Source organism: Eutrema salsugineum, unplaced genomic scaffold (genome assembly GCF_000478725.1).
Source record: "Eutrema salsugineum unplaced genomic scaffold, Eutsalg1_0 scaffold_25, whole genome shotgun sequence".
Taxonomy (NCBI): domain Eukaryota; kingdom Viridiplantae; phylum Streptophyta; class Magnoliopsida; order Brassicales; family Brassicaceae; genus Eutrema; species Eutrema salsugineum.
This window is the reverse complement of record NW_006256789.1, coordinates 393,453-406,334: the sequence shown is the minus strand read 5'-3', so window position 1 is coordinate 406,334 and position 12,882 is coordinate 393,453. Positions and strand designations below refer to the sequence as shown.

At 43.0% G+C, this 12,882-nt stretch overlaps 1 protein-coding gene across 1 annotated transcript; it reads left to right on the top strand.

Moving 5' to 3' along the window:
* The first annotated feature begins 10,589 nt into the window (after positions 1 to 10,589).
* Positions 10,590 to 11,024, top strand: LOC112085988. The gene is made up of 2 exons (XM_024154806.1): positions 10,590 to 10,781; positions 10,839 to 11,024. Exons 1-2 carry the CDS (start codon positions 10,590 to 10,592, stop codon positions 11,022 to 11,024), a joined length of 378 nt encoding a protein of 125 aa, XP_024010574.1.
* The last annotated feature ends 1,858 nt before the right edge of the window (positions 11,025 to 12,882 follow it).

Genomic DNA, 12,882 nt, shown 5'->3' with positions numbered 1-12,882 from the left:
CAAAGCTAAGATCGAGGTTATGGTGAACCTACAAGCTCTGAACTCAGTAAAAGGAATAAGAAGTTTCCTTGGTCACGCAGGGTTCTACAGAAGATTTATCAAAGATTTCTCTAAAATAGCTCGACCCTTGACGAGACTATTGTGTAAAGAGTGGAGTTTATCTTTGATGATGAATGTGAAGAAGCGTTTAAGAGAATCAAGGAAGCATTGATCAGTGCACCGGTTGTACAAGCCCTTGATTGGTCATTACCATTCGAAGTGATGACGGATGCATCTGAATTTTCCGTGGGGGCTGTCTTGGGGCAAAAGAAAGACAAGAAGCTTCACGTGATCTATTACGCAAGCCGCACCTTGGATTCAGCTCAAGAAAAGTATGCCACAACTGAGAAGGAAATGCTCGCCATTGTGTTTGCATTTGATAAATTCAGGAGCTATTTAGTGGGATCAAAGGTCACGGTCTATACAGATCACGCGGCTTTGAGGTATTTGATGACCAAAAAGGACGCTAAGCCGAGGCTTCTAAGATGGGTTCTGTTACTTCAAGAGTTCGATATGGAGGTGCTTGATAAAAAGGGTATTGAGAATGGAGCTGCCGACCATCTCTCAAGGCTGAGAATCGAAGAACAAATCCCCATAGACGATGCTTTACCCGAGGAACATCTCATGCTAGTCAGGTCTTACTTAGAAGTGGAGGAAGCCAACACGATCATGGAAAGAAGCCTCCCGTGGTTTGCAGATCTGGTGAACTACTTGTCATGCGGTTTAGAGCCACCTGATCTTGATGCTTATCAGAGGAAGAAGTTCTTTAGAGATGTGATGAGATACCATTGGGATGAGCCCTATCTATACGTGCTTAACAATGATCATCTCTATAGACGATGCTTGGCCGAAGAGAAGATCTATCCAGTGCTACAAGAATGCCACGGTTCAACATATGGGGGTCACTTAGGCGCATTCAAGACGGTCGCCAAGGTCTTACAAAGCGGTTTCTGGTGGTTTCTGGTGGCTGACCATGTTCAAAGACGCTCAGGATGTAGTCTCGAGATGTGAAGCTTGTCAAAGGCACGATAACATATCCAAGAGGAATGAAATGCCTCAGAACCCGATTTTTGAAGTAGAGGTCTTTGACTGTTGGGGCATTGACTTCATGGGTCCCTTTGTAAGCTCATACGGGAATCAATATATACTTGTTGCTGTGGACTATGTGTGTAAGTGGGTTGAAGCGGTAGCATCTCCGACTAATGATTCGAAAGTTGTGGTAAAAATCTTCAAGAGCATCATTTTCCCAAGGTTCGGAGTCCCAAGGGTGGTCATCAGTGATGGGGGAAGCCATTTCATCAACAAGACTCTTGAGAGTCTGTTGAAGAAGCACAGAGTAAAGCACAAGGTGGCCAGCCCTTATCATCCTCAAACAAGCAGCCAAGTGGAAGTCTCAAACCGCCAGATCAAAGCCATTTTGGAGAGAACCGTGAGCTCATCTCGGAAGGATTGGAGCAAGAAACTAGATGATGCTTTGTGGGCTTACAGAACCGCATACAAAACCCCCATTGGAACCTCACCATTTAACTTGCTCTATGGGAAAAGCTGTCACTTACCAGTTGAGTTGGAATACAAAGCCTTGTGGGCAATGAAGCTTTTGAACTTTGATATCAAGACAGCTCAGGAAAAGAGAGTTCTACAGCTTCATGAGCTTGAGGAGATCCGTTTAGACGCTTTTGAGAGCTCCAAAATCTACAAAGAAAGGACAAAGGCGCTCCATGACAAGAAGGTACACAAGAGAGAGTTCAAAGAAGGGGATCAAGTTCTGTTGTTCAACTCAAGACTTAAGCTGTTCCCTGGAAAGCTAAGGTCTAGGTGGTCCGGTCCGTTTACTATTCTTGAAGTGAGACCATATGGAGCCGTTGTTTTAAAAGGAAAAGATGGACAAGGCTTTGTGTAAACGGTCTGAGGGTAAAGCACTACTTGGCATCAGAAACAAGAGAGGGAGCTACCTCAGTTCCTCTTCTTGAACCCGAAACTGCCTGAAAAGGTAAGTAAAGTCAAACTTAGAGACGTTAAACAAAGTGCTCTTGGGAGACACCCCAAGCTTATCCTTGTAAATACTTCATTTTTCATCTTCTTTTCCTTTTTACTTAAAGCTTTTTAAAGGGTTTGTGAAGTGTTTTCAGGTGTTAGACAGCGAGTCTTGTGATTAAAGAAAAGAGAAGCTTGAGAAGACACAGCATGATGACTTAAGAACAGGAGTACTCGTAGCCTCGGTATCGACCCTCGGTATATTCATACTGCGGTCACCTTTTACCGAGTGAAAGTCTGAGAACCTCGGCTAAACTCCTCGCCTTATTTGCATCATGGCCGTGTAGGAAAAGTGAAATGGTGAAATGACTAAGTGTAGGGGAAGCCCACAGTGTAAACACCTTGGTATAATTATACCGAGGAGCAATGTTTGCATGAAACGGTTAAAAACCTCGACTTGAGGGCGCAACCAGTTTACACCAAGGCCAACTCGTCAAAACCCCCAAGCACCAAGTGTTCTTTGTTCAAACAAGTACCCTCGGCATGATGCCCTCGTGGTGGAGCATGCCGAGGTGCCCGGTTTCACGAAAGAACAAAAACAAGAACACTTGGAACACTTAGATTGAAGAAGAAGGGTTACACGATTCATGGGAAAGACCTGAAGGCCACGGAAATCTACCCATTAGCGTGAGCTCAAAACCCTCGGCTTGGTACCCTCGTGGTGGAACATGTCGAGGCTGCTCATGTTAACACGAGAAAATTTGGTTTAGACTGTACGGCCCACGTCATTCCCATACCGCGGTCATTTGGAGGCTTTGCGCAGTATTTTGAATTCAAACGCGCGGTCAAGGCGATTTTTGGCGCGGTCAATGGCTGGAGCTGGAACAGAAGGGGGGACCAGTCCCACAACAGTCCAAATGTCAGCTGGAAAGCGCGCTCCAGCCCATACCTGCCTCCATACTGAGCCAAAACGCAGAGTTTGCCTTCTTCATCATTTTCTCTGCATTTCACGAACACAACTTTCTCATTTCTCATCAGTTTCACGCGATTCCAAGTGTTCTAGACTCGTTAGGGTGTTGTCTATTCTGCATAAGTATTTCGCTGAGCTTGAATCATGGATTCCCAAAGGTATTTGCATTTTAAAGAACTCATCTTTTTCCTTCATTCTTTGCGAGCATTATTGTTTGTAAAATGTGGAATCGATTCGTTTAAACCGTTTCAGCCTTTGGGAACGTTTTAGGCTGAAACGGTTCTTGCACTGAAAATGTGGATAGACAACACATAAAAAACCGGTTCTTGCACTGAAAATCGTTTGTTCTTGGGTTTTTAAAATTCACAAGAAAATGCGCTTGGAATCGACTTTAATGGTGAACTGAGTTTCTGAGCTAAACTGTCTAGATATCTTTGCTTCCACCGGCTGTATTGGCTTGTTTGCAAATCACTTTGATGTTTGAGAAGCTATTAAACCGGTCTTGTTAAAGAGATAGCTCTGTGCTTAGTGTTACACTTGATTCTCACATCTTCCTTGAGAGTTTCTTTCGCAGAATGACTGAGGAACAGACCATTCCGGCTCACGAGACAAGCAAGAACAAGGTCCAGAGGAAGGGCACAAAAGGGAAAGCTGTCGCCTTGGCACGAGGTGGGGGAACAAGAAAGAAAACCTCCGCAAGACCCGAAGGTGAACCGGCTGCGAAGAGAGCAAGGAACGATGAGCTCGCGCTTGCACCAGTGCCTGAGCCAAGGAGGGATGGGAAGCAGGTGGTTTCTGACTTTGATGAGGAAGACGATGGAGCTCTGGTTCCACAAAAAGAAACAAGGGAACGCGAGACCCACCGTGGCAAAGGACCAAAGAAAGAACCGAAAGCCGAGCCTGAAGGAGAGCATTTCCTAACCACTGAAGAGTACTTGGACCATTTTAACTCGGTGAGAGTGGCTCAAGGTCGGTTCCCCGACATGGATCTGTTGAGGAAGCTTGAGATTCTCGACGATGTTACCCTCATCTTTCAAAACATGGGTTTGGCCGAGTTCTTTGAGCTGAGCGACGTTGCATATGAAGGGATTACACAACAGTTCCTTGCCACTTTGGAGGTCATTATATACCCCAAGAGAGATCCCAAGCGCTTACATGGGAAAGGATTCGGCCATATAGAGTTTGATATGGATGGCGTGCACTACAAGATCAGTTTCAAGGAGCTTGATGAGATATTCGGTTTTGTGAGGAACGGGAGCTCCCTTGATAAATTTGTGTACCCGAAAGAGGAGTTAGCTGCTTTGTGGGAAACCATTGCTTTTGGACCCTACTTGGGAGGCAAGAGCAAGACGAGCTGCATCAGGAACCCCGCGATCAGATACGCTAACCGAGTCTTAGCCTCCATGTTCTTCTCAACCTATAATCCGGGAGTTATTCACTTGGCCGAGCTTGAAATGTTGGGACTTGGTCTGAAGATGCTCATCACGCAGATGAAGAACATGAAGGAGTTCCAAGGGCCAATCCATGTACCTTCTTTAGGCGCGTTCTTCGCGATCCAAATGCTTACCTACCGTCACAATGTGTGGTGTAATCGGAAGAAGAAATGCACGAGGAGGCTCCAGAACAGTTGGATTATGACTAAGATCTTGAGAGCTAAAGGGTTTGTATTCCCAGACTCACCGTCAAAGCCGAGCCTCATTGATGAGCAATACTTAAGCAAATCTTCGGAGGCAAGTCAGGGAACAAATGGGTTTACAACTTCACGCTGATGCACAGAGACGGGATGCAGGTTCTCTTGCCTAACCGAGGCCTCACCATGCTAGATAAGCAATGTAATGTCTCTTTCTACGTCCTCAAGGATCAGCTGTACAACCCGTTTCTCGATCCGCGAATGCGCAACCAGGCCGCGACTAGTAGGCCTCTGAACGAGAATGGCACGACCGGATGTGAGAATGAGGAGCCGAGACACTCTGAGAGAAGAATAGGGGCTGGCCGATACCATTTTGATCCATACGTGTGGGGAGAGCCTGAATAACATACCAAGAAGCTGTACTCGAGAGTCAACACCCTCCAAAAGTGGTGTAAGTGGCAAGACAAGACCATTCATGCGTTGGTGGACTGTGTAAGGCACCTGAAGAAGAAGGTCAAGCAACTCACCACACCATCTTCACCTGACAAGAACTCGGCGACCTCAACAGCACCGGTTGCACAAGAGGAGGTTGGAGAGAGCTCGAACGCGAGGAACCCGGACTTTCCACCAGGCAAAGAGGACTGAATCGATCTTTCCACGACATTCCTGCCTGAACCCTCTGAAAGCAGCCCACCACGTCAGTCCATACCCTCCTGCTCAACATCAAATCCCTCGCACTACTTGGGATCAGACCTCTCCGACTGAGGTATCGACTTCAAACCCTTGTAAATATGCATCTTGTATATATCATCTTGCATTTATCTAGTTTTTCCTTTTTACTTCTCTCACACGCTTTTATAACACAAGGGACTGTGTTATTTAAGTGTGGGGGAGGAGCTTTGTGTTTTCTGATCTTGTTTTCTTTGTTCTTATTTGACTTTTTGCATTCTTGAGTCTCATCTAGCTTAGTGCATATGAAAAACCTGAAAATTTTCACAAAAAAATGCTCACTCTAGTTGCATCTCGCATTTTAAAATCGAGTCTAGTTGCATCATGTAGGATTGCATCAATGCAAGGAGCAATGATAGGTTTTTCCTAGAGAGTAAATCGCTTGAGAACTTAAATTAAATATGCTTGTGAAATTCATTCTGTGCTTGCAAAGTCTGAAACGATTTGAATCTGAGAAGCAAGTTTAAATTGATCTCAACTCTAATTAAAGTGAGAACCCTGAACTTGACATCTAATTATCATGTTTGTGCATATCATTGTGAACTCATGGTTTCCACATACATATTTGAGCTTTCTTATCCCTTTTTATCACTCTCGCTAGCTCAAATAGCTGATCTCTCATCTTGAGACAGTTCCATGCCTTTAACCTAACCTTTCTTTGAAGCCTAAACACCCTTCTTGTGTGCATGATTTGTGAGGCCTTGTTTCTAGTAGACTTGGTAAAAAGTGTTGGGTTTAGAGCGACAAAGATAGCTCTGCATGTAGACACTGGTCCATCATCAAGGGCCAGTCTAGGCTACTGTGAAAGTAAAGCATCGGTTTTGAGTGAGCGAGCTGAAAAGAAAAGAAATTGAGTGATGAAAGTGGAAAGAACCGGATTGGATAGGGGAACGAGTGCTAAGATGAAAGAAAGCGAGTATATGCTAAAAAGAAAAGCTCATGTGTTAAAGTAAAAAGAGCCTCATGGAAAAGAAAAGAAAAGATTCAAAAGAGGCATGTCTTAAGAAGAGCTTGTGTGTTAAAGAAAAGAAACTCGCTAAGTTGTTAAAAGAAGCATTCCCCTATGATGAAATGAGGAGAGTAACGAGAGCTCATTGAGAGTCAAAGGCAAAATGCCATTTGGGGGTGAGTAGACTAGGGAGAAAGCCTTGTGAGGTTCAATGCCGAGTGTGAAAAGCATTTTGGGTATGGGGTAGATGCAGTTCTATCTTTGTATGCATCCGTTGCTTTTTACCCTTAGCATTTTACTAAAGTCTACTAATTTTTGAGTGATCCCCTTGCATGGAGTACCAGTTACTTGATTGAGATCATTTTTATCTCAAAACCCAGTCCCAAGCCGAATGAATTCATCTTGATTTGCATGAACATGATCCACCGGTTACAAGCTTAACGAATGTGAAAGAGTTGAGAGAGAAGAGAACTTGTGGAGATTCCTTGTTTTAGATGATATATATCTGAGTATGGCTTTGCATTGCATATTTGAGCATGAACTTGAGTTCTCATTGTGATCACTTCTCTCTAAAAAGGAAATATGAGCTCCCATTGCATTACAACCTCTTTCTCTCATTTGTTCTTTTTGCTTGAGGACAAGCAAAGGACAAGTGTGGGGGAGTTGATATGTCTATATTTTGCATCATTTAGGCTGCATTTTAGAGTCCATATGATGTGTTTTCTCATGTATATTGAGTCTTTAGGCATCAAAATAGGTTTTAGGACTTGCATTAGGTTCCAAAGAGTCTTGCATGTTTTGAAGTCTTTATCAGGTGCTTTGGAGGCTATTTGGAGCTCAAGAGGAGGATCAGGAATGAAAGCGGTGAAGAAAAGGGTCAAAAATGGTGAAAACCGCTTGGAAGAATTTCTCGGCCAAAATTTGTACCGGCTGGATGAAAACCTCGGCCAAAATCATTACCGAACGGTCGTTATTGGCTAAAAATAAGTATTGGGTGAAAATCCCATCGGGTGAAGTTTTACGCCAAGGCGAGAAGATTTATCAGCTAAAAAGCTTACCGCGGTACATGATTCTCGGACATTTTCCTTACCGCGGGAAGCATTTCTCGGCCAAAATCTATTTTCACCCGCGCACTTCAAAGATCACCAATCCGGGGAATCTTCCAGTCCGAACCAGTTGACGGGGTCTTCATCAAAGTTGGAGATAATCAAGCCAAGATCTTAGAACAGTTGGAATCATGCAATTCGGACCAGTGAGAAGAGAGATATCGCCTCCGGAAAACATGCCTGTCTCGCATGCACCCGAACGCCGATCAGCTGAGCTTCAAAGATTACGTGGGACGGAACCCTTCCGATTCAAACCAGTTTACAGAGCCTTCATCAATATTCAAGCTCTATGAATGTTCCTTCCGGAACGCTTGAAGTCACTCACTTCGGAGCGGTAGTTTGGAAGATACCCTCTCCGGAGTACACATCGGTCCAAAAGCTGTACTTTCTGGTCATTCCAATACGGTGCAAAGATGAGCAATCCAGGAAGCCTTCCACCTCCCAAGCTCCAATGGTTTCTTCACAAAAGTTTAAGCTGAATGAGTCATCTTGACTATGGAACTGGTCTCAAAGCATTTGGAGTCGTGTGCTGAAAGTTATTGCTTCCGGAAGAAAAGCGGGTCGATACGAGCCCAACTGAGTTGCGATACGCGCTAAGTATTCTCTCGAGCCTCGACATCGCTACCTCGACACTGCTCAGGCCAAGGCTCATCTCTTGAGAGCATTTTGGGCTGGACCTCGTACTGATCCCTCGGTATGTTGAAAATCAAGGTATGCTTGCAAGAGAAGTAAAGTTGAAAACGACTAAGTGTTGAACATGCACCTCGGGACAAAGACCTCAGCATTGCATGCCGGACTCCGTCTTCCTGAACCTCTCGACTACCAAGCTCCTCGGCATTACATGGCGAGGTCCCTTGTCACAACTCCAGAATCAAGAACAAGGTGACTTAAGAGTACACACGTGAAGATGGATCAAAGACTAGGGTTCATGCATGTTCTTGACGTGTTCTTCACGAGATCTCCATCTGAATCTTTGTTCACGTGCACCTCTCGCCATCAAGGCCTCGGCTTCACACTCCAACACACCGTGGTGCTCACCCAACAACCCAAGAAGGCGGCTCAGTATCCGGTTTGTTCCGGGCTGACCCGCAACACTTTCCCTTCACTATAAATAGATTTTAGGACGAAAAACCTAATCATCTTATCTTTTATCATCTTTAGCTTTAAGAACTTGCCTCTTTTGTGAAACTTGATTAATCTAATCCGATATCTCGTTTTTGCATCAGAATCTTGTTCTTGTTTTATTTCTTTTCTTCTCCAGCATTATACTCCTTATCATGACTAGCTACACGTCTTGCAAAGGACTTAGTGAGCTCGTTATGATCAGTGAGTAGTCGTTTAAGCGGCTTTAGATAGGTAGATTAGGGTGCTTTCATGATAGATTAGTGAGTTTAGGGGTCTAGTCTTGCACGTTTCATTCTTTAACCGACGAGATCTCTAAGCTGGATCCAAGCACATCACTTGAGGTTCAGATCTGAGTCATATCTCGCATCAAAAGTGTTTGTAGAAATGTCTGAACCACTCGGTTAAGGGTTTAAGAGTCTTTCATCGCGAGAGTGATAGTTTGTTCTCTTAAATGACTTATTGAACTGAATCTTAAAGCTGGCTGATTCATGCTTCTCAAAAGGGATTTTGGTATGAAAGAGGATCAGTTTAGATGTTTAATGCTTTCATGAGAAGATGAACATACTTTGAGTTCATGTTAAATGAAACCGCTTGATAAATCTGATTCATTAACTTACTAGTCTAGCTTGGAAGCACCCGAGTCACATATCCTGTCTAAAGCCTCTGCCTTTATCATATATCATCATCATCCGAATCATTTGCTTATTTACTATTGATCACTTGCATCTTCAGCTAGTTTAAATCTCATCTTTTGCTTCATTTTCATGTTTACTTGCTTGTTAAGTAGATTAGCAAAAAACCTTTACCTGTTCTTCTTGACTTAAGACCACAAGTAACATAGACTAGTGTCTCACACGCAAGTTTGGATTGATAACCCCTTGTACTACAAGATGGGGGATTGATAACCTCTACAAAGAGCCTCAAAAACTCTTAGTTATCAACTAGTCAACATAAGGTTATTTTTGCAATTGACTTCTTAAAAGTAGAATTCGTTAAACTTCACGAGAAGTTTACTCGACATCCTTTGAAACAAAAAAAAACCTAGTAGACTTCGTTTATAGGCTTAAGAAGTCTACTAAAGAAAAGAAGTTATTTTTGTAGTTGACCGTATTTTGACTTTTGAATATAGACTTCCGTATGAAGTCTACTGTTTACGTCTGCAGAAGAAGTCTACGTTAAAGTTACTTTTGTAGTTTGACCAAAAACGTATAGGTCATTTTTGTGTTTGACTACGGTTTTTTAAAAAATAAAAAATATTCCGAAAAACTTCAGTAGACTTCTCGAAGAAGTCTAAAAACTGTAGACTTCTTTGGGAAGTCTACTTATATTTTTCGGTCAAACTTAGAAGGAATCTTTTTTTGAGTAGACTTCATTGTGAAGTCTACTAAAAAAATTCAATTGCAAAAATAACCTAATTTTTTATGTAGTCTTCTATTAAAAAAGTAGACTTTAAAAGTAGACTGTCAGAGAAGTCTACTCTTACATGAAGTCTACAATAGAAGTCTACTTTGTTAGTCAATGCATCGGTCAAATGCTAAAGTAACCTTTTTGGCCGGAAGTCTACTTCTGAAGTCTACTGAAGGAAAAGTCAACGGATTGGTCAATTGCAAAAATGACCTGTATTTTAGTAGACTTGTTTAGTAGACTTCTCTATGAAAAAATAGACTTCTCCTCCAGTCTACATTTGAAGTCTGCTGTAGAAGTCTACTTTTTGGCGTTTTTTTAAAAACGCGTTTTAGCCAAATTTATAAAGTATTTTTTAAATTTTCTGGATTATAATTGATTTTTAGTAAGTGATGAACTACCCAGTGAAATTCATTTCATTTCATTCGACATTTATTGTTGAATCAGAAGTTTCGATTTTTAAGCTACTTAGCTTATCAAAGTAGACTTCGTCGTGTAGTCTACTAATGTTCTTTTCGGGAGAAGTCTACTCTTGATACAAAAGTCTTTATGCAGTGTTTGCTAATATGGTTTATCTGGTTTTTTTTTTCAGAGAATGGCTCAAATTCTTGTTGTGTACGGGGAATGGAAGATTGAGGAGAATTCATGACATTTTGTGGTGACATGGCCAAAGGTGGAAGAATGTGGTTTTTGAACGATGGTTGCACCTTGGGGGAGCTTACTGAGATGGCGCGAGATGATTATAACTTGGGCAAGAAGACTGAGCTCATCGAGTTAACCTACTCACCACCAGACTCAATGTTGCAAACTATGGCTCCAGATACACCTCCAATGCATGTCACCAATGATAGACAAGTTTCAAGCTTGATTGCGTTAAGCAGAGTGCATATGGTACGTGAGATGGATACTTAGGAGAACCAGGAAGGATTAGATGAAGAGTTAGGTGAGGAGTCTGAGGAAAATTCAGAACATTCTACCGATGATGAGGCAGGTATTTCTGATGTGAACGAGGATGGAGAAGATGTTGACGATGCAGCTTACTCTGACGGAGAAGATTACAGTGTCTACGGTAAAGTGAAAGATGATGATGAAGATTAAGATGAAGAGTACACTCCGCAATCACCACTCTGAATATTTTGAGGTATCTCCGTACCTGGTACTCGTGAATGGGTGAACGGCGTGTAGGGGAACCTCCACTTGTCATCGTCAGGTGCACATGTCTGAAGAAGGTAGGGTATCATAACAGCAAGAGGCTCCACAGCTTCGTCAATTTGGGCGTCAGATGCATATTTGGTTCTCGCATGACTATCCTATATCGTGATATGCCTCGTCACAAATGAAACCCATATTGCTACCCAATGGTCCTCCCTGATGTGCAACATGGAGTACAAATAGTCGACATCATATGCCCACGTCTTCTTAGTTTGGCAGTAGATAGGTAATTCGCCAGTGTAGTACGAATACGCTCGAGGCGGTAGAAGTTTGCCAGACCCATCTGCATTCGGCTCAGAGTTTTTGAAGTCATTGTAGTCACGCCTCCTAACAGTAGCGAACATGGAGTTGAGGAAGCAAATCCGGTCGGATACAAACCACTCCGGATGCTTGGATAATCGCAGCCTGAATACGTTATGTAAGCTTCCATGTGCTGCACATTGATGAAAATAAGACATGAGTGAAGTCTACAAACGAAGTCTAATGTCTGCAAACGAAGTCTACTATATAAGTCTACATAATATGTCTACGTATGAAGTCTAAACATGAAGTCTAATATGAGAAAGTAAAATACTAACCGTATCAGCTAGCCATTTCGTCGGTGTCCGGAGAATGTAATACCAGTCGATCGAAGAGTTTTTTGGGCGTCTTGGCCAGGCACTGTATAAGTGAAAAAGTGAGACAGGAAATAATACTACGAGGAAGTCTACTTACATACGTATATAAGTCTACTTACAGGTTTGATTTCAGAAAGTTCATTAGAGTGGTATGCTTCGCCTTGACACCGGTTTTATCGAAAGGATCATATCCACGGACACGGCCGGAGTGAGATGCCGACGATGGAATGATGGACTTTGCGGTGCTGTTTCCTAAGAACGGACTCTTCTGTGTCGCAGCCAGCTGTCGGTGTCTGGCACTCGTTGCTCGAGCAACTAACTGAGCCGCTGCTCTGGCTTTGGCATTTTTGGCTAGTGCAACCGCGTCGAAGTCAACATCACACGTCTTCGGGTCAATTTCACAAAAACTAGGCTCTGGGGCCTCTTCTTCCTTCATGGCAGCCTTCTTTTCTTTTGCATCCCCGGGGGCGTTAACACTCTCACACGCACCAATGTTGACATTATCTTTCATCGGAGCATCATCTTTATCTGAATTACTCTGCAGTTTATTGTCACAAACAAGCATGAATATACAAATGAATACACCAATGCTATAATTTAGTAACATGTTTCATCATAGTCTGAAAATTATAAACAACTAGTTTTTAAAACATAAGTAAATAATCTCACATGGTACATAACAGTAGTAAACATGTTCGAATTCAAATGACATTAGTATTAACTGTTTCTAACTTTGTGTGATCTTGTTTGCATGTAATTTTTTCGTATAGGCGGAGGGTTTTTGGTACTAACCCCTTCATGCTTCTTGGATCCAGTGCCGTCCTGCTGCTGGGTTGGCTCTACATTGTCTTTAACCTCTTCCTCAGTGTGCTTCGCCGACCCTGTAGTGAACTCCTCTACCGCGCGCTCTACAGATTCAACCTTCACGGTGAGAAGTTTGATCTGCTTTTCACAGCTACCAAGACCATTCAGCATCTTGGTTGAAAAGCTTTTGAAGCATTGGTCGAAGTGCGCTTTCATAGTAGCGACAACTCCGACCCCTTCATCACCAACGAATGAGGCGGCAGAGGCAGATGCTGTGCAGGGTCTCTTGCGACTTGATTCATCTGAGGGAAGGCTCCTCTTTC

What these genes read in the sequence shown, in the direction of transcription:
- LOC112085988 (XM_024154806.1), top strand. Translation starts at nt 10,590, where the DNA reads ATGGCCAAAGGTGGAAGAATGTGGTTTTTGAACGATGGTTGCACCTTG. An exon ending in ATGTCACCAATGATAGACAA is followed by an intron (nt 10,782 to 10,838) that starts GTTTCAAGCTTG and finishes ATGGATACTTAG; the next exon opens with GAGAACCAGGAAGGATTAGA.